Source organism: Hippocampus bargibanti, linkage group LG02 (genome assembly GCF_051943395.1).
Source record: "Hippocampus bargibanti isolate YZ-2025 linkage group LG02, ASM5194339v1, whole genome shotgun sequence".
NCBI lineage: Eukaryota > Metazoa > Chordata > Actinopteri > Syngnathiformes > Syngnathidae > Hippocampus > Hippocampus bargibanti.
Genome location: NC_142735.1, coordinates 28,493,944 through 28,519,577, shown reverse-complemented (window position 1 = coordinate 28,519,577; position 25,634 = coordinate 28,493,944). Strand labels below are relative to the sequence as shown.

General features: G+C 44.6%; 3 protein-coding genes and 1 long non-coding RNA gene across 6 annotated transcripts in view; 2 read left to right on the top strand and 2 right to left on the bottom strand.

The window, feature by feature from the left end:
- rtn3 (reticulon 3) overlaps positions 1-12,235 on the top strand; it is a 19,062-nt gene extending 6,827 nt beyond the window's left edge. Inside the window, exons 3-9 of one of the 2 annotated variants that reach the window (XM_088990758.1) lie at positions 457-2,535; positions 4,753-4,960; positions 5,664-5,802; positions 6,945-7,014; positions 7,382-7,428; positions 8,341-8,399; positions 8,474-12,235. In XM_088990758.1, coding sequence (XP_088846884.1) covers positions 457-2,535; positions 4,753-4,960; positions 5,664-5,802; positions 6,945-7,014; positions 7,382-7,428; positions 8,341-8,399; positions 8,474-8,522 — 2,651 coding nt within the window. In that variant the 3' untranslated portion in view covers positions 8,523-12,235. The remainder of the gene's footprint in view (positions 1-456; positions 2,536-4,752; positions 4,961-5,663; positions 5,803-6,944; positions 7,015-7,381; positions 7,429-8,340; positions 8,400-8,473) is intronic. The other variant, XM_088990757.1, reaches the window with a different exon arrangement.
- LOC148902319 (uncharacterized) overlaps positions 11,665-25,634 on the bottom strand; it is a 20,833-nt gene continuing 6,863 nt past the window's right edge. The window contains exon 2 of the long non-coding RNA XR_016114285.1: positions 11,665-12,582. This is a non-coding gene — a long non-coding RNA (uncharacterized LOC148902319). The remainder of the gene's footprint in view (positions 12,583-25,634) is intronic.
- Positions 12,623-24,546, bottom strand: zfta (zinc finger translocation associated). The gene is made up of 5 exons (XM_088990752.1): positions 24,154-24,546; positions 22,032-22,526; positions 18,582-18,926; positions 18,107-18,505; positions 12,623-15,865 (listed from the first exon to the last, which is right to left on the bottom strand). The coding sequence occupies exons 1-5, from the start codon at positions 24,278-24,280 to the stop codon at positions 15,381-15,383; spliced, it is 1,851 nt and encodes a 616-aa protein (XP_088846878.1). The 5' UTR covers positions 24,281-24,546; the 3' UTR covers positions 12,623-15,380.
- Positions 24,891-25,634, top strand: part of LOC148902318 (uncharacterized) — an 11,407-nt gene continuing 10,663 nt past the window's right edge. For both annotated transcript variants that reach the window (XM_088990749.1, XM_088990751.1), the window contains exon 1: positions 24,891-25,366. The gene's annotated coding sequence lies outside the window, so the exon portion shown is untranslated. The remainder of the gene's footprint in view (positions 25,367-25,634) is intronic.

Below are 25,634 nucleotides of genomic sequence, written 5' to 3'. Positions count from 1 at the left end.
TTAGTGTTTTGTTGAAGAGCTCAGGGTAAATAAAACCAAAATGGGTCAATACGAAAGATTGAGCATTGCCTGGCCCTGCTTTTCTCTGTTGGTCAACTGGAAAAGGTACGATGAAAGAACAAAGTCTTGAATAGTTAGGGAACTGTATTGCAAGTTCTACATATCCAAGGGACGAGTTGTCGGGTCTGCTGCTCCGTGACCTCATTTTGACTTGGGTGCCTCAAGTCAGTTGCCTCTTCGTCATAGCTATAGCCCTGCGAAACGAAAAGGCCCATATCGTGCGCTCATCGACTTCATGTTCCCATGAGCGAATGCATGAATGCTTGGGCTGCTACAGCAGTAAGGCCATACATAGATAAGAACATCACAATTGTGCGGTAGTTTGGATATGATTTGTATGACCTGGCCTGCTTTCTTTTCTCCCTTGTCAATGCGTGTTCGTGGGTGTCAATGCAGACATAAAGACGGGGCTGGGTTCCAGCAGGCCCGGTGAAGGGGTCACAACGACCCTTCGCTTTTCCCCTCAGCCAGGCTCAATTTCCTCTGAGCATTATGGAGGCGAGGCGATTTCAGAGCCGCTCATAATGATTTCTCCGGTTTCTGAGCGCATCAAGGCTCTGGAAGCACTTGTGGCCAAAAAGGACATGGATTTTCGAAATGACTGTGTCTCGCACCACAGAGTTCGGCACTATGACAAATCTCCTTCCGATGTCGCGAAACCTCACAAGCGTTGCATGGAGGAAAACAAGGCAACAGTTCCAACCAAAAGAGGCTCTCCTGATCAGGAATCGCCTGAATCGCCCTTTGAAGTACTGGGAGAATTGCGACAAATTGAGTTTGAAGAAACTGAAGCTTGGATGAAAGCTCACCGACCGCCGGTACCAGACTCGCACGTTGTTTCTTCCGAATTTAACCCAACTAAGGAAAATCTCGCTTTTGGGACACCTGCTAGCCTGCCCGGTCCTTTCGTGGACTCGTCCCATGATCCTCTGAAATCAAAGGAACCAGAGAAAGAGATCCCTGCCAAGCAGGCAGACTTTGACCTTAACTTTCTGCCAACAGCCGACATTTGGGCTCAGCAGGACAATTGTGGCGTCCAAGCTTCGCCGCAGCTTGAGTCAGCGCATCCAGTTTTACCTCTGGGCCTGACTGACTTTGAGTCACCGTGTCCTCCAGTCTCCCCTTCAGATGAGGGCATTTCGGATGTTGCCGATGACAAGAAGACTGGAGATCTGGAGCCTGTAGAGGCCAGCGAAGTTGACAGTTCAGGAGAGTCTGACGAAACAGTTATTGAAGATGATTTTACTCCCGACATCCCTTCTCCAAAATCAGAACCGCCATTAGGTGATATCACCTCTTCTCCTGCCGTCTCCCTCCCCGATCTGGAAAGGGTGACACCGCCAGTCAGATCAGAAAGAAAGCTCATGCAGGTCCCCACCATTAATATCATAGAAACCGAAGAGCCGAACTACAGCGATGATGAGATGGAATTTGAGGAACAAGACGACGAGGTTGTCAACGAGGGACCAAAAACTGCAGACTCTTCACCAGATTATGGCCATGAAGCACCCAATAGAAGGCCTGTCAAAACGGCATTAATCGAAGGTTATTCTCCACCTTCCTCTCCTGTCGAATCTGATGATGAACGCAGTCCTCAACCAGATGCGTTCTTAGAAAAAGCAGAACTGAAGGAGTTTGGATTTGACTTATTCCCAGAGCAACTTCAACAATCAAAGACTGATCCCGGAAACACAGACATTGACGCACCAAGTAATGATGAAGAGTGGCCAGATGAATTTCAACAAGACCAAGTTGATGTTGATCTTTCTCGGAGCTCACCCCGCAGAGAAACGGACATGAGAACTAGTTTTATGCGAGGCGACACTTCCGAGGGGCAGTCATTTGACTACGAACCGTCGTCTCCCTTCTGTGAGAATGAGCTCATGACAAAATCAGCCAAAGAGGACTTTGTTTCAGACACTGTCCAAGCTGATACTCCAACGCAGGATGCCTTGCCGAAGCATGACGAAGTGGACGCGTCTGCCAGCCGTCGTTCCTCCGGCGACTCGTCTGACATTTCGGATGCTGCGGGGACACAGAACGTCTCCCCTTCCGAGCCAGTTGATAGTTTTGTGGAATTCATGAGGGAGTGCCTTAAATCGAGGGAGGGTGGAGAACCGGATGACTCTCAAAGCATTCCCTCAGACGACGTGGGCGGTCTGCAGTTAACTCAGATGCCGCCGATGGATATGGAAGAGGACCAACCAACAATCAGTTCTCGCAACCAGTTGGATGGCAGTCGATCAGCCGGAGAAGAAGCGCCGCCTCCTCGATCCAAGACTCCAGAAAATGAGAACGCTCCATGTATCCAGCAGGCTTCCGTTACTCCGGCGACAAGCGTTCCTTGTTCTCAAAGCAATGTGCTTGGCGTCGACTGCACATATTCCGAAGCGGTAGATGCCGTTGATCTGTGGGTGGCAGAGGCCTCTCATCTGGCGGAACATTTCTTGATGGCCATACTAACCTACGTATCAGGTAATGCTGGCCGCCAAAGTCAAACCTTAGTCACTGGATTTGCTGTGGTTATTTAAGTCCATGACAGTAGTTTGTTGTACCGCCCAGGGCAAAGTACGAGTTCAAAGTACTCCCAGGCTGTCTGCAAACAATCTCACATGCCTCGTCATCTCTGCTCAATTGGTTAGTTTGGAACCTCATGACTTCGGTGGAAATGCCATGTTGTTTCCTGATGGTGACTTTTGGGGGTGGTATCTGGGATTATGAGTAAGTATGCACCCCGTCAGACCTGGTGCTTGCGGTTTCTCTTGCTTCACTTGTTTCCATTATCGTCTGGCTGTGTACACCAAGAGGGTGTACTTTTCCAAATCCCACCCTGCATCCCCCAAAAAATTGGTGCTCATTTGGTGCTAGTGTTGTGCTGAGTTGGTGCTTAACAAGTTCCTTACGAAGAATGCGTTTGATTTTACACCTGCTAAGGGCCAAGTGGCAGCTACGTCATGGGAAAGCGTCCAAAGCCTCTGTCAATGTTGACGTTGACCCAAGAGTGCCTGCGTTTTTCATAATAATGATAATGCAACATTAGCATCTTCTAGGTAACTTAGCATACCATTGGTTATACTTATATGTAACTGATCTTTCATAATCATGGTAGCTGATCCCAAGACTGGCCGCGAGTCGCCGACCGCGTCCCAGCCACATCCACGGTCGCGATTCTGGTGAGACACCATTGAGCCGTAGTTCAAAACTCAACATTGGGTGTAAAACATTTGTGTCTTCATCTGTCATCATAGTGATGACCAGAGTCTGATCCGACAAATAATTGGGGTCATCTTATTCACCAGATTTAAGCATCAGAACTCAAGCCAATCTTGGTGGTGGAAAAAGAAAGAACCGGCCCCAACCTAGGGACTCGGCAGAAACCAGCACAAGCGCAAGCGCTATGATGGAAAAGGGCTCGAAGCGCTTAACGGCGCACTGCCATAAGAGAGCAAGGCCGCGCAAAGAGAGCAAACAGATACAGTTAGACTGGCCAATCCGTCTGCCGGTTGGCCTCTAGCCAATCCGGGACCGAGTGTGCATGCACAGCCCTTTGTGTGTGTGTGCGTGCGTGCGTGTGCAGAGCCTTGAAGAATTCTCGTCATTGCCTAAGTTGACCCTTTTCCGTGGGACGATGCAGGCAAAGTTCTCCCTTGGCGGTATGAGCTGTTCACGCAACCTCGCTGTTGGCTTATCGCGGCCCGAGTCCCGAACAATAGAGCCCTCTTTGTTTCCCTTTGAGCCCCAGCCAACAGCACTGCTGCTAGTGAGCGACTGAACACGTAATCTCTTGTGCATGATCTGAATTATTAAACGGTTACCTTGTTAGACGGCTTTTTTGAAGAGGTTGTGGAGGTGAGGTTATTTGTTTTTGGTTCTTCTGGTTAAGACGTGTGGTTGATTCAGTGCAGTTAAAGTTGTGTGTCTCAAGCTTGCAAAATGAATTGCACAAAATGATCTTGTTGCATTTTTTAAAGCATGCATACCCCCACATGTCTGGCGATACAAACAAAAAACGATGACTCATCCCAGCAGCTCGCTTTTGAGTAAATTAATCTCAAATGAAACAAGATGTGACGTATTGTCAAAGAAATGCGACATGACAAATTGCCTATTACAGGACAAGGACAAGGTTGAAAGAACATGCCATGATGTCACCGTATTCATAAATTGATTGAAAAGTGTGTTTTTGAATTTGTGACATTTGTCACAAAAAAAGGAAACCCAAATTTCTAATTTTAATTTTAAGCAGATTCTTTACTTACAGACAGTGTAGAATTTCTACAAATTTCAAATTTCTACGTCTACGGTCATTTTGTTAAATTGGCGTTAGGATGATGAAGGGCTCCTCGAAAAAAAAAGGACTCAAGCTAAAAATATGACCCCCATGCCTTTGAGCCCCAACCACCAGACGTAAGACATCTCAAGGCGGTGAGTCACATGACACTCTCTGACGCGAGACTTTCGCACCTTGATTCCCCTCCGGCGCTTTGAGAGCGCCGAGCCACTCCGACGTTACGCAACCCGCGCACAGAGGCAATTGTTTCTGCATGCGCGACTTTCCACAAAACACGGACGAGGGGGCGGGGCGTTTGGGGGGGGCACCCAGCGCGACCCCGCGGTTCAAGCGTGCGTGCTTCCCTCGGGCCGATTTCTGTCCCGATGCACAACTCGCTCACCCTCCATTTTTTTCCGCAGTCAAGGATCTGATTCACTGGCGGGACCCCAAGAAGTCGGGCTTGGTGTTTGGCCTGTCTATGCTGCTGCTGCTGTCGCTGGCCGCCTTCAGCGTCATCAGCGTGGTCTCCTACCTGCTCCTGGCGCTGCTCTGCGTCACCATCACCTTCCGCATCTACAAGTCGGTCGTCCAGGCCGTGCAGAAGTCCAGCGACGGTCACCCCTTCAAGTAAGCCACCTCGACCACCGGCCCAATCCAAGAAAACCACGGCCAGCTCCGAAGCGCTATCGCGCTGATGACGTTTCCATTTTGTTCCCGGCATTGCCTGCCGGGTGACACCCCTCATGCCCCTGGGAGCATTTATTTCAAGGCAAACCTCCGCGGTGTCCTCTGGGGATCTGTTACTGATGTCATACAGTCAAACCTTGGTTTTCGAAAATCTCGGTTATCGACCAATTCGGTTTTTGACCAAAAATTGGGATTGTTTTTTTTTTTTCCTGCCTTGGGTTGTCGACCAAACTGAGCGCTCCTGAATGCACCATTCGACTCCCTTCTGCTTCCTTATACGTCACTTCCTTGTGCCGCGCTTCTTTGTGACCGTCACATTATCCTCGTGTAGCGTTCAATTGTGATCAGGCGTCTTTGAAAAGCACACATTGATTATAGTGGGAAATGTTTCGGTTTTCGACCAAATCGGTTGCCGAACAGGTTTCTGGAATGGATTATGATAAAAAACCCAGGTTTGACTGTACAGCCACCAGAATTCTCAATCACACTTGACCGGGACCCCATCCAACTTTTTCCCTCTTATTTCCGCAAAGAACCAGCACCTGGACTGGCGCCGACGGTTGGGGACCACTGAACGAACGGACTTGCGCTATCAACACCAAAGACCGGTTTCCAAAAGCTCATCTGTTCTTCCCCCCTGTAGATCTCTGATGGAAAAGGAGGTCAGCATCCCCCCTGAGACCTTCCGCAAGCATGTGGACACCAGCCTGACCTACATTAACAGAGCCCTGAAGCAGATGAGCCGCCTCTTCCTGGTCGAGGATCTTGTGGACTCCCTCAAGGTGAGCCAGCTGCTTTTCTGCAAATAGGGGGAGGCCTAGTGGGGACATTTGAGACTTGACTTGGACTTTGACGGCACCTATTCACGCTTCACTTTACACAAAGATCTGCCCACTTCATAATCGAGCCGACCAATAATTGGTCAAATATTGACAAAAACGCAATGTGTGGATTCAGTTTATACCGGTTACTTAACCAGTCTCAGCCCTTGTGCACCAAAATGGTGGGTGGAGGGGTGTTGCTAGCTCTGTGTTTAGTTAATGCTGAACAAGTTCTTACTCTGAACGTGTTTGGTTTTCGGCCATGAGCCAATTGGGAGCGACGTCATGACATCATAAAGCGTCCAAAGGTCAAGACTGACGTAGACATTTTACCTAAGTTTGCCTGTGCTATTATTAATAATCATAATGCGCTGCGAACATCTAATGGGCAACTTAGCATAGCATCGATTCCACTTGTATGAAGCATATAACAATCGGGGACATGTACCATATTTTCCGGTGTATATGGCACACCTCCAATGAATGGTGTCGTTTTCCAAAATATAATATATAACTGTATATCAAAGGTTTCCAAATACATGCATAAGGCGCACCACATTACAAGTTGTTACAGTAGAGCCTGGGGTTACGCACTACTTCTTCTGGGGGGTCGGGGGTGGAGTCGGTGGCTGCTGACATTTGTTGCTGGGCCTGTTGTGGCTCAATAAGACTTGCCAAATAAGTCACACCTGCGTATAGGGTGCAGGGTTATCTTTTGAAAAAAAATCAAGGATTTTGGGTGCGCCTTATACACCGGAAAATAAGGTAATCAAATCTGACACTGGCCCCGAGTCTGAGATTGCGTGACAGGGGTGGTGGAGCACGGAGGGGGGGAGGGGTCATCCTAGCTCACCTTTTTAAACAGTTTTTTAATGAGTCACTTGGTTGAGGACTTGCTTGAAATTTTGCGGTGGTGGGGCACCCGGTTAATCCTTAGACACGTGATTTAGGAGCACTCCGTTCTACTCCATTTAATCCCTCCACCCTCCCGAATGTTCTTTAGTCTTATTGAATTGACGCTAAGTGATGCGATGAAAAGCTGGGCAAATATGTTTTCCCTCCGCCACGGCTCGGTAACGTTTTCGCTTGTCATTTTTGTGTAGTTGGCCGTGGTCATGTGGCTGATGACCTACGTGGGCGCCGTCTTCAATGGCATCACCATCCTCATCCTCGGTAAGACAGAGACGCCCTAGTGCCCGTTAATCAACTGAACTTGTTTCCGTCTCTTTTCAAATTACAAGCATGTCACCAAACATCATGTGCTTGCCTGATTATCATCTTTGGTGTTCCCCTTATTTGGGATGGTCAATAGGAATGCACAAAAGAGCATAGCTTGTTGTCTGATCTGCACGATCGGCATTTTTTTTAATACTGCAATTTGACCTGCGGTTTTAAAAGCATGCGTGTTGTAAATAAAGGAGCTATTCTTCTTTTTGTTTACAAAAAGTCCCAGTAAAGTCAAAAGGAAAGAAAGAACTTTGCTGACTTTGCCCTGGTGGCCCAATTCCCACTCGCTCACTCTGTTTGGCTTTCTCCGCAGCGGACATCTTACTCTTTGCCGTGCCGCCCATCTACGAGAAGAACAAGGTGAGCAGCAACTCCACGCCACCACCACGCCGTTGCAAAATACACAAACACGGTTCGGACACGTCCGAATTGAAAATGTGTTGGAATCTGACTTGCGTTGATGCCGCATGGTAAATGTTGACTAAATTTAAATTGGTGACCCCTGAGTCCGACTTGGATTCGTCCTGGGCGGCGTGGCCGCTGGAAAGTGCATCATGTGCTAAAAAAAAGATAATAATAATAATTCAATCCTAACTCAATTAGGTACATTCATGTTCTCTATTGGGTTGAAGTCAGGGGCAATTTTGAAAATTCAGAAAACTGGTCAACAACAAATTTTAATCAAGGATGCACTTTGTTGCCATCTCAAACTCAAGCAACTGTGAAAATGAGTTCCAGGTTTGGACCACGTGATGGAGAATGAAAGCCACTGGTGGCCATCTTACATTGCCACAAACTGATGGTAAAAAAATAGTAATTCAATTGGGTATATTTGTGTTCTCTATTGGGTTGAGGTCAGAAGTTTTCAAGAGCTCTTTATAAAGACAAAACTAGTAGGCAGGAAATTTTAATCAAGGATGCACTTTGCTGCCATTATCGAACTCAAGCAACTGGGAGTTTGGATAGTGTGATGGAGAATTAAAGCCACTTACGTTGCCACAAATTGAGGGTACCTAACTTGAACATAATGATGGTTCCGGAGCGTTTTCTGACTATTTTGTGCCAAAAATGCAATGCGTGGTTGTACGGTCATATCAACAAGTTTGTGTGAATATCAATTCTGTTATTTTTATTTATTTTTCAAATATTTCAGTCCTTGTCAAAAAGAAACTTGTCAGTGATGAGCTCACCCGAGGCTATGCGCTGTTTGTGCGCGGGTGTGCATCATTTGTTGTCGACGCTCACAAAAGGCCCCATTTGTTGTGTCCGCAGACGCAGATCGACCACTATGTGGACCTGGCTCGTACTCAAATCAACACCACCATCGCCAAGTAAGCGCTGCCGCCCTCCGCGGCCGTCTTTGGGTTTAACCGCAAATATTTGAGTGTTCTTCCCCCTCCCCCAGGTTACAAGAGAAACTGCCCGGCGCGGTGAAGCGCAGCAAAACCGAATGATCCACTTCCCAAAACACAAAAAGAATTTTTTTTTTCCCCTCCCACTCATCTCGGTCATCGGCTCCCCAACGCACCGCCCGTCTACACTGAAACCTTTGTAGGTAGCAACCAAAATGTCTCTTTCATGTCAGAACTACTGCGTTATGGTACCACAGCGTGAACTAGACTGAATCTCTGGCCTGGTTTCAAAGGTGCATGTGAGCAAAATGTCTGTACTAAAAAGCACACAATTTCCCTCGTCTTAAGTCAGGAAAACATTTGAGAAATTGCATCAAAGAATACTAACCATGTTCTCTGCGTTTTTCCCATCGCTCCGTGTAATTTTTTTTTTTTTTTGTGCTGTTGAAGCGAGTTTGCTTGTCGTTCACGTGTGTTTCTGCGCTGCTCTTTTATTCTGAAAACATCGGCCGGGGGGGGGGGGGGGGGGGGGGGGGATTCACAACAATAAACGCTTTTGCAACACTCAGCCCGGCTGTGGTGATTTAGTCTAGTTCACGCGGGGTAGTTGGAGCATTTATTCCATAGCTGACCCGTATGCGTACCCGTAGTGGAACGGCTGTCTTTACGAATAATGTTTTTAGTTTTATTTCCCGCCCCGTTTTCACCACAATGACATTTCTGTGCACTGCATGTCTTACTCGTGTTGATATTTTGCCGCTCTTGCGGCGACAATTTTGCGCTACTGGTCCAAGTTGTGACAAAAGAGCCGACTATCTCACACTTGGCTCGTTTCGATAGTAGCTTAGCAGGGAATTTGCGCGTTGACGTGCCTGTGGACTCGTGCGGTTTGTCCTCACTCTTAAGGCAAAATGCAGCGCAGCCGTAGGAAGCCAAGTAGAGCAGACGAATCGGGTTTTTGGCGCCCGACAAATTTTCCAACTGGTTTGATCGCTACTAGAACGACTGCAGAATAACTGTGTTACTGGTGAGGCAAAATATCGGTGCACTACGGATACAATTAGTGATACAGTGAGACCTCAACTTACGAACTTAATTGGTTCCCAGACAGAGTGTGTAAGGCGAAAAGTGTGTATCTCAAAAAAAAAATCCCATAGGAAACCATTAAAATAGGAATAATCGTTCCTGGGTTTCCATAAAATATACTTTTCAACTAAATAAGCCTTAAAACTACACACGACATACCTTATTCTATGTATAATAAATGTGCTATTGTATTGTAATGAAAGAAATACACTGCATTGTATCATAAAGTCACTTTATTGACATTTGTGATGGTCATTTATGGCTTGATGGAATGGCGTCGAAGGTCAAAGGGAATTGCTGTTCGGAAAGAGATGCACATTACATGAGGACTGTAATTAAAGAAATAAACTGTGCTGTAAAATAAAGTTTTATTTGCCTTTTTGATGGTCGTTGATGGCTTATGGAAGGAGAGTCACCTTCCATAAGGACTGTTGGTAATTTAACCTCTGGTGCTGTTCGGTCGTGTGCTTCCGCCGAAGATCACTCCGCCAGCCGTGGTGGGTGTGTATTATGAAAATAGCCCTTATTATAAGGTTTAATTTTCATAAATTTGACGTTTGTAAGACGAAAAGTTTGTAAGATAATGTGTGTGTATGGTAGTCGAGTGGTTAGCACAGTGCAGAGGGTGTAAATTGACGTCTCACTGTATATTAATATATATATGTAATAGGGCGGCCTGGTAGTCGAGTGGTTAGCACAGTGCAGAGGTGGCCGGTTCGCCTCCCATAAGTTGAGGTCTCACTGTATTATGACAGTTTTAGGATATGACTAGGAGAAAGGCTGCCATTTTTAGACCCTTCTCAACCCTGGGGGAGTGGAGGGAGGACGGGACATACCAGATTGTCCACACTGAAAGGCGCACTGGATTATGAGGCCTTCAAAGAATGCCATATTATTGTTGTTTTTTCATACATTGGGCGCACCGCATTATGAGATGCAATCTACACTGCAACCACTAAATGGAGCTACGCTCAAGAAAATGCCAACAGAACGATCGGATGTCTGTAAAACGTTTTTTTTAATAAAGCTGAACCGACAGCAAGTTATAAAATTAACTCGTTAACGTTAATCTCTTGCCGCTGTTCCGTTTCTGTTATCAACTGCGTAACCGATCGTCTTAAATTTGAACTCTGTTGTCATCGTCCCTCTAGCAAGGAGCAAATTTTAGGATTGAAAATATTGCTGTAATGACCATACACAAAGTGTATTGGATTTTAAGGCACAGTGTGGGGATTTAAGAAAACTGAAGGCTTTTAGATGCGCTTTTTAGTCCAGAAAATATGATAAAGAAAAACATTGAATCTACAAAAATAAAATACAATTTTAAAGGACAACCGACACCATTTTTATGATTCAAATAGTTCTGAAGAGGAAAGCATAAATGTTTGCAATTGAATAAAGAAGTCCTTCCGTATCAATTCGAGCCGTCTGGACTCCAACGTAGCGCCCAGAAAATGCACAAGATGGCGCACAAGCTCCATTGGTAATGGGTTGATTTGTCCGCTGGAAATTTGTGTAAACTTACACCTTCTTTATGCGTGTTTCCGCAATTGACTGCGACACACAACGATTCTCAATCGCGTTATTTGTGTAGTTTTCCTTCTAATTTCGCCATCAACATGGTGTGTTCAGATGAAAAAAGTATCCAAAAGCATTGTCTCGCTTTCTCAGTCACAGGTGTTCCCTCCGTGACGTCACTTAGGGGATCGTCATCAACTCAAAAACAAGACTTCCGGAATATTAGCACGAGTCTTAAAAGGTAAAATATAGCTATATGCGCTGGAATCTTGGTAAAATGCGCTCAGTAGAAGTCATTTGAAGTGATTTTACAAATTATGGACACAACTTGTCCAGAGGTGTTTTGTCCTTCAAGTGGCATTGATTGAGTTAATAAGACCATGTAGTTGTAGTATTCAGAAATGCCATACGGTGGTGGGAAGGGGGATAAGACGACATGGTTGTTCAAGTAGTACGCTAGTTTGTCTGATGAGTGAGGACAAAGCGTGGACATGTCAAATAAATGCTCAAATGCTTTGCAGATACTTGTACATGTATATATGCTAGTATTACGGAAATTCTAAAGATGTGGCAGTTAAGTCATTGCAATTTTAAAGGCGAGATAATAGTGTGAGTAGATTTTGGAGGGTTTTTGTGTGTGGGGAGGGGGGTCACATTTTTTCAGGCCTCGCGTCGTTCTCAACTATATTACATTTTCTATTGACTTGATGGGTTTTGGTAAGACCACTGGTGTTCGTATCGTCGTGCGTCCGTGCTGCAAAAGAAAACGAGACGTGTTTGTGTGTAGCTCGCCCGTGACGTTTCATGACTTAGACCGCTCCGACATTCCCCGCTTTGCATGCTCACGGGTTCCGTGTTCAACCTCCCCACGTCCCACTTCCTGCTGTCTTTTATTTTGCGCGATATAATGAATGAAGCCGCTTGTGCGCGCTCGTGTGTGTGCGCGCATGCGTGGATGAGAGAGGTAGGTGTGCCGTGTTTTGTTGCTCTTGATGTCGTTCTCTTAACATGTTATGTTTAGTGTTAGACTCCTGTACGACTGAGAGCTTGCACATATGTTATGTTTAGCTCTTTAGGTTCTGCCTTTGGTTATTTTTCTTGTTTGTTTTTATGCAATTGCGAGTGATGTCACAGGAGAGAAAAATGCTGGGGGCGGTATGTGGTCTCTGTACTCGTGTTCAAGTGAAATGAATAAAAACACGTCAAAGAACTGTCAGCGTCTTCTCTTTTGCTGAAAAAAAAAGTAATTTCCAGTGTATCAGGCGCACTGGACTGTAAGGCATACACCCAATGAATTATGTATTTTCAAACTTTTTCCAGCTGACTTGTTGTGTGGGAGGAAACCGGAGGACCCGGAGAAAGCCCACACGGAGAACATGCAAGCTCCTCACAGAGGGGCTGGACCGGGAGGCGAACCGGCCACCTCTGCACTGTGCTAACCACTCGACTACCAGGCCGCCCTATTACATATATATATTAATATACAGTGAGACCTCAATTTACACCCTCTGCACTGTGCTAACCACTCGACTACCTTACACACACATTATCTTACAAACTTTCGGAAGCACACGACCGAAGAGCACCAGAGGTTAAGTTACCAACAGTCCTTATGGAAGGTGACTCTCCTTCCATAAGCTATCAACGACCATCAAAAAGGTAAATAACACTTTATTTTACAGCACAGTTTCTTTAATTACAGTCCTCATGTAATGCGCCTCTCTTTCCAAACAGCCATTCCCTTTGACCTTCGACCTCCAACACCATTCCATCAAGCCATAAATGACCATCACAAATGTAAATAAAGTGACTTTATGATACAATGCAGTGTATTTCTTTCATTACAATACATTAGCACATTTATTATACATAGAATAAGGTATGTTGTGTGTAGTTTTAAGGCTTATTTAGTTGAAAAGTATATTTTATGGAAACCCGGGAACGGATTATTCCCATTTTAATGGTTTCCTATGGGAATTTTTTTTTGAGATACACACTTTTCGCCTTACACACTCTGTCTGGGAACCAATTAAGTTCGTAAGTTGAGGTCTCACTGTATTTATATACATATTTTTTCCATCTTAATTTTGAGACGGATGGAATAATGACATTCTTTCACAAGCGTGGGAGGTACATCATTAAGTTGCGCATCAATCAACAGAATAAGTGGTGGCACATGCATTGGGAGTAAGTTTTTTTTGGTGGGGGATATTGTTTAGGAAACACCAAGTTGAAGAAATGCATCTGAAAATTAATTTGCTGTGATAATGGAAGCCAAGATAACGTGTTTCATAATCGGGCCAAAGTCATAAATCTGTGGAGTGTGGACGACTCTGCGCTCTATCTTGCAATGTGGCAAAGGCCGCCAATGATACAATCGGGAGCAAAGATATATGTTGTTGAAATTGGGTGGTTATAGAAGGACAAAAGGGCATCCGTTTATTGCATGATTTAATCAAAGGTGACATGGGGGTCAAGCATGTGTAACAAAAACACATCATTTCATTGCTGTCATTTCAAATGAGTTTAAGTGCTGAAAAGTTGAGTGGACGACCCCCCCCCCCCCCCAATTTTAAGTGCCATTGTCTGGAAAACACAACAGTGTTATCCAAGTGCCTCTTGACCGATGTCGTCATGTGGGCCTTTTTGCTTCCGACCTCCCCCGATGGGTCACACGGCAAAGCCTTCTTGCATCAGACCGTCGTTAAAACGGAAGCACGATCCCTGAGATTTCCTTTTTTTGTCTCCAAGATGAGAAGCGTTCCAAAGTTCGCCGCTGCCGCCTTGTAAACATGTCGAGCGACACTCAAGCGCTTTGGTCGCGAGAGGCGGAGTGGCCAGCCAATCAGAGGGCACCTACGGTGCATCTGGAAAGTCTCCGGTGGTCACATGACATCAACACGTGAACTTGATTCGTTGTTGTGTTGAAACACTAATTACGACTCAACCGGGAGACGTATAGGTTCATCCGAGCGTTAACCGCCCACCCCACCACCACCATCCCCTGCGGTGAATTTCGCAATCCAGTTCACAACAACAACATTGAAGCTCTCAACTCAATTCAACATAGTTCCTTGATGGCCAAAAGGCTCTTAAGCCGTTTTGGCGAACAGACATTAAGACTTGATTGATTTAATCCACATCGGAATAAACGTGGAACATAAAGCGAGCTCTGCGAGTGTGCGATATGATTAGCTTTGTTTGTGGTTTGAATCCATTTGACAAAATCTACACCGAAAGTTATTGAAATTGAAAAGGGGAGGGGGGGCACCGCCCTCTCAAGCCACCCTTTTGCACACCCCTGGATTTGGAATAAGCCTGTTCGATGAAGATTGACAAAAAAAGGCTTGATCAAGATGAGAAAAGCATTTTGAATGCTTCCCTGTGACTTCCTACCTTTTAACTCATTCACTGCCATTCCCAAATTTTTCGGGTTTTGGTATTTCTTGGAGGGGTTTCCAATAAAGCCCTGGTCAGACCTCTGGCAATGTTTTTCCCTTCCACGAGAGGCAGCATTTGCCTTTTGCCCATTTTAGCTAGTGCTTTGTTCCAGCTTCAGTTGTTGTTAAGCACGATATATATCAATATACAGGTAACATCCGACTTACGACCGGCTCGACTTACGACCGCCCATACTTATGACCACGACCTCCAGACCCTATTTTTACCATTTTAATTGTACGCCTGGCACCACAACGCGCTAGCAGGCCAGCAACGCGTATGACAATTTTATCCAGCCAGCCAGCATCTCACTCTCGCACAGCAATCGACCGTGTGATCACACCAGAGGGGGTGGGGGAGTTTGCCAGTCATTTAACCTCAGAGTCTCTATTCAACATTTTGAATGTATTTCAACTTACGACCATTTTGACTTACGACCGTTTGGTTGGAACGGAACTCGGTCATAAGTTGGATGTTACCTGTATATGTATTGTATTCTATTTTGTACAGCCACCCCCACTTCAAGCTCAGATAACTCCAGACCCATATAACTTAGGAATTAACACTTTTTTTCTGATGAAAGAAGAGAGTCTAAGGTTTCTTACACTGAATTGAACGTTTATGTAGTCTAAAAGTCAAGATTCTGTCGGCTCTGCATTTTGAGTGACAATGACAATAACCCTGGCACTGGAGTGGACACATTTTTGCACATTATCTGGCAGTGAATGAGTTCATTATAAGGGCAAAAAAAAATCATAAGTGGAATTCATAAAAACTCCCCAGATGCAGCGTATATCTCAGAAGGCTTTTAGGGAAACTTTGAAGCTCTGCGCTGCTTGGAGAAGAAGCACTTGCGCAATAACTGGTTGCAAGTTTTGGGACAACCCCCCCCCCCCCCCAGCCGCCCCCTCCTCTCTATGTGGCGAAATGGCTCATGTCTGCGCGTGCGTGATCCTGGGAAAGGAAGCAGTCGTCGGCGTGGACGAAGCATCCGGCGTCTCGGTTGTAGGCGAGAACGGCGCGGCGCCGGTCGTGGTCGTCGTAACGCAGCGAGTGCGCGTGCACCTGCTGGATGTGGCGCTTGATGGTGCTCACCTTGAGCGTGGCCAGCGCCGCGCCGCACACCATGCAGATGAGCCCGTGACGGCGGCAGTCGTAGTCCATCAGGAAGTCGGTGCGCCAGCGCACTTGGTAATTCCGCCGCTGGTCCTTTCCCAGGTAGTGGCCGTGGCGAGGAGGGGCGTCCTTGGACGTGTCCTTGACTCCTCCTCCTCCTCCTCCTTGTCTGTCCTCTTCCTCCTCGTCTTCGTCCTCTTCTTTCACCGCCGGTTCAGTGTCGGGGGAGCTGTTCTCATTCAGGCCGCCGCTATTGAGGACGGCGATGTCACTCGTGCTGATTTCTGCAGATTTGCCGAGTGAAAAGTTAAGATGGGCAAAAGACGCTTTAAAAAGCGTTTAAAAAAAAGGAGGTCGAGCCAACCGATGGATGCCAGATCCGGCAACTGTTTTTCACTTTGTTTTCCTTTACATTTTTCCTTGTGACAGCCTGATTACAAATGTTCATATTTTTGTTTATATTTTTTGGAAAAAAAAAATGGCCAATTTTCTCATATATGTCACTGTGACTTTTTCCACATTTTATTTGATAGCCATGCACATTTGCACGACTTTTTTTTTCTTTTTTGAATTTGTAAAAAAAAAAAAGTGAAATAGCATTAATTTTTTTTCTACATTGTTATTTGACACGACATTATTTTACGTGAAACGGCAAGTTTAACAAAAAAAAAATCCTCACATTTTCCCATGTGACAGCCTGATTGCAAATTTGCGTTTTTTTGGGGGGGTATTCTTTGGAAAATAAATAAAGAACGAAACTGTCAATTTGCTCATAAGTGTAAACTTGAATTACTCTGGATTTTATTTAACAAACTCGTACAGTTGCAGATGACTTTTTTGGGGGATATTTTTTTTTAATGGGAAATAGCATTGATTTTTCCTACAGTTTGTTAATTGACCTGACCTTATTCTCAAACGAACAAATTAAACTTCATGTAAACCAGTGCTTTTTAACCTAATGATGATAATTTTATGTTACTTCCGGGTTGAGTGAACGCTGGCGTGTGTGGCTGCCGCTGCTCACCGACAGAAAAAATATCCTGTCACTGTAAAGTGTCCTTGAGAGTTTTGAAAGGCGCTTACAAATTCAATGTATTATTATTATTATTATTATTATTATTATGTAATGATGATCATTTTATGTTCCTTCCGGGTGGAGTGAACACTGGCACGTGTGGCTGCCGCTGCTCACCCACAGAAAAAAAACTTATCCTGTGACTGTAAAGTGACCTTGAGAGTTTTAAAAGGCGCTTAGAAATGAAATGTATTATTATTATTATTATTATTATTATTATTATTATAAGCAGCAGCAGCAGCTCATGTATTTTGTTTTTCTACTTTCATTTCTTTCATAACTTTGCTGCTGTGAAATGTAAATTTCTCCACTGTGAGACTAATAAAGGCATATCCAATCCAATATCCAATCCAATCCAATTATTATTATTATTATTATGAACCTAATTTCTTGTTCATTCAATTCAGCAACCAGTTTTCGCCCTCCCCTACCTATCATTATCATAATGTGTTTCATTCTTTAGTTAAATAAATGACCAATTAAAACGACATAAAATACAAATAAATATATATTAAATAATGATTATAATCAGAATTAGTTTACAGCTAGCTATAAAGCTGAACTTATTCACTGGCAGCCGTGCAAAAATGTGTCCACTCCAGTGCCAGGGTTTTTGTCATTGTCACTCGAATTCCGGTGCCCGCAGAATACAGGTATAGAATACATCCCAGTTACGGGTTCCGTTCCGACAAAACGGTCCTAAGTCAAACGCTCGCAAGTCGAAATCCATTTAAAATGGCCAATGTGACGTTTACACGACAGGATAGTTCACGATGTCAATCTGTTGTTTTTCAGCAACGTTTTCTATTGAATACTATTATATACCAAACTGCTTACAGTTCACTTATAAATTTGATAAATAACAAAAAATTATAACCTTTACTGTCATTTTTATCATTTTATATTTCGTATTATCAATTTTTATGACTGTATAACTGTACCTGTAATGTATACAAAACTGTTTACTGTACAGTTAATTTATAAATGTTATACTTAACATTTAGTGTCGTTTTTATCATTTTATATTTCATATTATCAACTTTTATGACTGTTTGTATTTTGTATTACTTCAAATCCAAGGATGTCAAAATCATTTTTTTGCCAGTATGAATTTGGGATAGACATTAGAATGTTTCATCCCCTCCGTATATGAAATATCGAGCGCACAACAAATGAATGAAAAACTCGGTTTCAAATCTCAAGTCATGAATAATGACTGTTATCGTGGTTGACATGGGACAGTTTTGGGTTGGATTTTAGCAAGCATCATGACACTTGACATGCTTAATTTTCTTTGGCGGGCCGAACAAAATGATGCGGCGCGCCAGGTTTGGCCCCCGGGCCTGAACTTTGACACCTGCGTTCTAACCTTTGGAAATGTCCTAAAATACACCATTTGGCGGAAAATCGCATGCCTCCAGAAAGGTGGGCAACGGGTAGCTCATCTTACCGTCTTGCGCCAGGATGCCGTCGGCGCAATAGTCTTTGGTCCAGGCGGCCGCTCGGGCTTCTCGTTCTTCCTGACTCAGGGCGAGCGTCTCGGGATGGCGTTCCTGGATGTGGCGGCGGAAACTGCGCACTTGCGTTCCGCGCAGCACCTGAGAGCACACCATGCAGTAGACGCGGCGGCCCCGGGGCCCGTACGCCACCAGGTAGTCGAGGCGCAGCTGCCACGAGTCTCCGCAGGCGCCTCGGTGCCGCTTGGTGCGAGCGGGGCCCGGTCGGGAAGCCTCGGCGCCGCCGTCCTCGCCAGTCGGACCGCCGTCTCGGGACGGCGAGGCGTCCCACGTGTGGCGATCCGCCTCGTCTTTGGGGGTTGCTTCTGATTGGATCGAGTTCTCCGACTCGTCTGCCGAAAGGGACAAAGATTTTTTGTTTTGTCGCGAGTCTATACTAGTGCGCAAAAAGCTCGTCTCAGTGCTGACCGTGGGAGTGAGCCCAGGCCTGCAGGACGCAGTGCTTCTGCTCCGAGGAGTAGACCAGCGAGTCGGGGTGGCGCTGGAGCACGTGGTTCTTGATGTGGTCCAGGTGCAGCGAGGGCAACTGGCCGCCGCACAGCATGCACAGCAGGCGGCCCGCCTCCGCCTCGTATTCCATCAGGAACTCTTGGCGGAACCACGCGTGCAACGATGCGTTCAGGTAGCACTCCAGCGTACGGGTTTCCGCCGCCGCCGCCGCCTCGCCGGCCTCGTTGCCCGTCACCTCGGGTTTTGGGGAGAAGTTCTGCTTCTGCTCCGGCTGCGCCTCGGGTGCCATTACTCCTGGACGATCTGGAACACGGGTGGGTAGGAAAATAAATTGAATGTGCCAATTTGTGATCAAATAAAACCAATCGAATTTTCCAGGTAATGTTAAAGGACAACCGACGCCTCCTGACAAGCTGTGTCCATAATTTGTCAAATCGCTTCAAATGACTTCAACTGAGCGTATTTTACAAAAGATTCCACCGCACATATACCCCGCTATAGTATATGTGGACAACCGACGTCACGTTTTTGTTTTTTAAACTGACATCAGAAAAACGTTTTATAGCATCTAAAATACCCAAAACATGCATGCTGATATTTTTAGTCAAATGCAAAACAATAAAAATCACTGAAAGTGTCCAAATTCTGCAAAAAAAATGAACCCGGAAGTGGCCAGTTTCAGAAGGTCCGCCCCCTTGTTTGTGACGTCACGCCAGGACGTCTTCCCTTGCTGGAGAATCAAAACAATGGTACGTGACGTCACTAAAGGAACGCCCCTGACCAAGAAAGCGACACACAAAGCATTTTGGGTAATTTGTTTGGACTGAAAACTTTGTGTTGATCCGTGTTGATGGTGAAATTAGAAGGAAAACACATAAATAATGTGATGTTGAATTGTTGTGTGTTGCACCAAGACTACTATTTGATACTAGTTGACAAATACCCAGCAGGCAAATCCACCTATTTCCATTGCAGCTTGGGCGCCATCTTGTGCATTTTCTGGGCGCTACATTGGAGTCCTGATGGCTCGAATTGATACGCAAGTCCTTCTTTAATCGATTGCAAACATTTATGCTTTGCTCTTCAGAACTATTTGAATCATATTCATAACTGAATGTGTAACAAGAAAGTATATTCTCCGAATCTGAAGCCATTGTTTTGATTCTAGAGCAAGGTAAGACGTCCTGGCGTGACATCACGAACAAGGGGACGGGACCTTCTGAAACTTGGCATCACCGGGGTCATTTTGTGGTAGTTTTGGGACACTAAGTTATTTTTATTGGTGTTTTGCATTTGACTAAAAATATCAGCCTGCGTGTTTTGGGTATTTTAAATGCTATAAAATGTTTTTCTGATGTCAGTTAGGAAACGAAAAAAAATTGTGTCGGTTGTCCTTTAATTTGATGTCAAAATTATTTTAATTGTGGAATCGTATTAAAAAAGCAACAATTGAACGCACCAATTTTTCAATGAAATAAAACAATTTAATTTTCCAGGTATTTTGAATTTGTTGACACAATAATTTTAATTGGTAAATCATAATAAAAAAGCAACAATTGAACGTGCACATTTTTGATCAAATAAAACAAATCTTGTTTTCCAGGTATGTTCAATTTGATGACATCATTTTTCTAATTGGAAATTGTAATAAAGCAACAATTTAATGTGCCAATTTTTTGATAAAATAAAACAAACCTCATTTTCCGGGTATTTTGAATTTGATGGTGAAATTCATGACAAATTGTGGGGGGAAATTGTCGATTTTGTGTTTTTTTTTAATCTATTTTTATTTTTTTATTCAAAATGTCTTATTTATCATGTCACTAATAATTTATCACCACGCCCGTTGTTTTATTTTATTTTTTTAACTGCACCACAATTCGCAATGGACAAAATTATTACATGCATTTTATATGATGCAATTGTTTTTACAACATTTTATAGCATCTAAAATACCCAAAACATGCATGCTGATATTTTTAGTCAAATGCAAAACAATAAAAATCACTGAAAGTGTCCAAATTCTGCAAAAAAATGAACCCGGAAGTGGCCAGTTTCAGAAGGTCCGCCCCCTTGTTTGTGACGTCACGCCAGGACGTCTTCCCTTGCTGGAGAATCAAAACAATGGTATGTGACGTCACTAAAGCAACGCCCCTGACCAAGAAAGCGACACACAAAGCATTTTGGGTAATTTGTTTGGACTGAAAACTTTGTGTTGATCCGTGTTGATGGTGAAATTAGAAGGAAAACACATAAATATTGTGATGTTGAATTGTTGTGTGTTGCACCAAGACTACTATTTGATACTAGTTGACAAATACCCAGCAGACAAATCCACCTATTTCCATTGCAGCTTGGGCGCCATCTTGTGCATTTTCTGGGCGCTACATTGGAGTCCTGATGGCTCGAATTGATACGGAAGGACTTCTTTAATCGATTGCAAACATTTATGCTTTCCTCTTTAGAACTATTTGAATCATAGTCATAACTGGATGAGTAACCAGAAAGAATCTTCTCCAAATCTGAAGCCATTGTTTTGATTCTAGAGCAAGGTAAGACGTCCTGGCGTGACATCACGAACAAGGGGACGGGACCTTCTGAAACTTGGCATCACCGGGGTCATTTTGTGGTAGTTTTGGGACACTAAGTTATTTTTATTGGTGTTTTGCATTTGACTAAAAATATCAGCCTGCGTGTTTTGGGTATTTTAAATGCTATAAAATGTTTTTCTGATGTCAGTTAGGAAACGAAAAAAAATTGTGTCGGTTGTCCTTTAATTTGATGTCAAAATTATTTTAATTGTGGAATCGTATTAAAAAAGCAACAATTGAACGCACCAATTTTTCAATGAAATAAAACAATTTAATTTTCCAGGTATTTTGAATTTGTTGACACAATAATTTTAATTGGTAAATCATAATAAAAAAGCAACAATTGAACGTGCACATTTTTGATCAAATAAAACAAATCTTGTTTTCCAGGTATGTTCAATTTGATGACATCATTTTTCTAATTGGAAATTGTAATAAAGCAACAATTTAATGTGCCAATTTTTTGATAAAATAAAACAAACCTCATTTTCCGGGTATTTTGAATTTGATGGTGAAATTCATGACAAATTGTGGGGGGAAATTGTCGATTTTGTGTTTTTTTTTATCTATTTTTATTTTTTTATTCAAAATGTCTTATTTATCATGTCACTAATAATTTATCACCACGCCCGTTGTTTTATTTTATTTTTTTAACTGCACCACAATTCGCAATGGACAAAATTATTACATGCATTTTATATGATGCAATTGTTTTTACAACAATGAATGAACCCCCCACTCCTGAAAAAAAGCAGTTTCATGCATCAATGAATTGCCAACTACTTTTCTGACGTAAAACGAAACAGAACGGACTCACCGTCATCAACGTCTGCAAGCTCCTCGATGTCGGCCTCCGGGTCCTCCCGAGGCGAGGTCTGGACGTGTCGGGTGCCGAGGCTCAGGTGGCTCTCCCAGCCCGAGCGGATGACCTCCTTGTCGGCGGGGCTCCACAGCAGCGAGTCGGGGTGCTTCTGGCGGATGTGGCGCTTGATGGTGCTCAGTTTGAGGGTGGCCAGCGAGCTGCCACACACCATGCAGATCATGCCGTGCCGGAGCGGGTCAAAGTCCATTAGGTACTCGCTGCGCCAGTACTCATGGTAGTAGCGCCGGTGGTCTCGGCCTGGGATGCGACTCAGGCCGGGCCGCGACGCACGGCGCACTTTGCGTCCCGCCGGACCGGGTGCCGGCGACAGGATTGGGGGCCGGTCCGGGCCCTCGCTGATGCTCCAGTAGCTGGTGCCCGGCGATCGGACCGCCGACTCCGCCTCGGATTCGTCTTGGGCGGTGTGGCCGTTGGAAAGTGGATCCTCTGCTATAAAAAACAAAAAATACAACTCTAACTCAATTGGGTACACAGTATACCGTATGATGGAGAATTAAAGCCACTGGCGGCCATCTTACGTTGCCAAAAACTGGGTATACCTCCCTTGAACATATGTAATGATATTTCCGGAGCGTTTTGAGACCATTTTCTGTCAAAAATGCAATATGCGGTTGCACTGACATACATGTACCAATAAATCTGTCAGAAGCTCTAAATCAGGGATGTCAAAGTAATTTTTTTGCCGCGGGCCACATTGTGGTTATGGTTTCCTCTCGAGGGCCGTTATGAATTTGGGGAACCCATTAGAATGTTTAAATCCCTTCAAATATTACATATAGAGTACACAGCAAATTAATGAATAACTCGTTTTCAAATCTGAAGTCAAGAATAATGACTTATTGTGGTTGACATCCAAAAAAAATGAAATTTTGGCTCAGATTTTAGCAATCATCATGGAATTTAACAAGATTGATTTGCTTTCGCGGGCTGAAAAAAATGATGTGGCGGGCCGGATTTCCCCCGCGGGCCTTGACTTTGACACCTGTGCTCTAAATGCTCATTTCATTGATAAAAAATGTAAACAAAATGTTTACATTGGAATGATGCTGATGATATAGCTAGCTATCCATGAGCTGTCTGGCTAGCTATCTATTGGCTATCTATTAGCGATGTATTAGGTAGCTAGCTTGCTATCTATTTGAGTTACTTCCAGGTTGAGTGAACGCTGCCGCATGTGGCTGCCGCTGCTCACCCGCGGAAAAACATCTAAGAATGACTGAGAGTTTTGAAAGGCGCTTAAAAATGAAATGTATTATTATATTATTATTATTATTTTTATCACTGTGAATCTAACATCTTTGAATCATGATTCACAATACTGAGATGCAACCGTCTATCAAAATCACGTTTGCCAGACATCCTGGTGTAATAAATGAGGTGATAACAGATAATAAAAAAAACATACATCGCTGCTGCCCTCTGTCTCTAGCCGCGAGAGCCGATTGGCAAACCAGGTTAGTTTGTCCGTCAGGGAGTTGGAGCTCATCCCAGATGACTTGAGAGCCACGAGACTGCGTGTAGCCTTGTATTTCGTTGCCAGATGGTCACAGGGCACATCAAGACCCATCCAGGCATTTTCAGAGTAGCGGCTGGTGAGCTGGAGCCCATTCCAGTTGTTGCTGACTAAAATGGGATGATGAGGTGCATCTCACATGCAAGCAAATGAGAGGAGGCTGGATAGAAGATTGAATTTGTGGGGTCTATCCTAGTGGGGCTTAATGAGAGCGCCCAGTCCAGGGTACATCACGCCTCTAAATGAAACTCCTCCGTGAAAAACTCCAGGAGAACTTTTAAAAGTGAATTAGTAGTAATTTCTGAGGCCTTCGCGCTAAGCTAGCTCTTTCGCTGTTTTTAAATGGTGTAATATCGCCACCGTCCACACGATGGGGTCCGCGGGCGCCTCGGCGCGGTTAAGCCTTTGTTTACAGGAGCCCACACAGACAGAGGGGCCAAGCCGTATTGGTATTGTCCCACTGACAATGGCCGTGATTTTGACAGCCACGCACGCACGAAAAAGAATAACACAGAGTTTCCTTTTTCCTCAACGTCACCTCACCTCCCGAGTCGCTATGCCCGCGGGCCGCTTCTTCTTCTTCCTCATCCTCCCCGCGTACGGTTAATGAGAGCGGCTCCGGCGTTGGCCGAGCCCGCTCGGCACCCCGGAGTTCGGTGGCGTTGTCCATCCCGCACTCGCTCCGTTTCCGGGACGTGTCACGCGCGCACGAGCACGTTCGCGAAGCGCATCTGGCATCGCACGGAAGCCCCGACCACCCGCGCGTGCTTGCGCCAGCGAGCGACACTGTCAATGTAAACCCCCTCTGTAGACAAGTTAACTTTTTTTTCTCCCGTGTAAAGGTGCGACAAACGCGTGAGCGTGGGCCTCCAGTCGCGTATTTTGGAGACTCTTGCTTGTCTTCAGGGTGGGGAGCCGGACAAGGGGCCCCTGGGGCTCCTTAAGGGGCTCCTGGGTAAATTTAAAGAGACAGTACTCGTGTCCACGAGAGCCCGTAACCGCCGTGGCGTCATCGCACGTTCGACGGGGCGTCCTTTATTATCATAATGCTTAAAATTAATCACAGATAGAAGGATGGGCACATGTTTCTTGCTTTTAAATGCGGAAATAAAAATCAACGCCAATGTAATCTGAATGTGTGGAATTAGTTAAAACTTTCATTTAAGAAAATGAATATTATTTAGTTTTAATTTTTGTTTGTATTTGTATTTTTTACACACAAATTCACACGCAGGCAGTACGTATTTCATATAGTTTATTATTTATTTTTATATGCAGACCAACATTTTTGTTTTGGATTATATTTACCGGTAATACAGGCACACGTTTTAAAATGTGTATTTCATACATTGTTTACCATTTATTTTAGTTACATTATTCAACACACACGCAAGTTACGAGATTTTCGACTTGCGTTTTTAAGCTGTTTCGTTTTCCTTCGTGTTTCATTCCATGTTGTTCATATTTTAGGAACGCGCCTTTAAACTATTTTTATGATGATTCGTTTTTTATGAATATATTTATTAGTCACAATATGACCCTATTACCACGAACATGTGTACCCGCCGAGTGGGTCGGACCAACATCCGGGTCCTTCCGCGCGTTGTCAAGGCAGCCAGTCCCTGGCTGCTAGTGTTGGGAGCTAATCGTGCGGTCCTTACGGAGATCTGTCCCCACAGAGCCCGAAAAAGAAATCCACATCCCTGTTAAAAACAAACAACACCCCCCCCCCCGTGTCAAATTACTCAATGACCAGGTAAACAACCGTGCATGCTTCTACTCCACTCGCTCCTTTCTCGCTAGCCGCTCGAGGCCCACGGGCGCAGACAACCGACGAGGACAAGATGTCCATTGTGAGACGTGGTTCGTAGCGTCGTCGGGCGGCTCGTTCGACGACATTTCCGTCGCCTACGCCGTTTTGCGCTATTGTCTGGTCACGCACTCGCCAGGGTTCAAATTTACTTTGGTTGGAATGATGCATAATCGGACATTTTGTCAGTCGGCGGTTGAAATTAAGGTAGCAG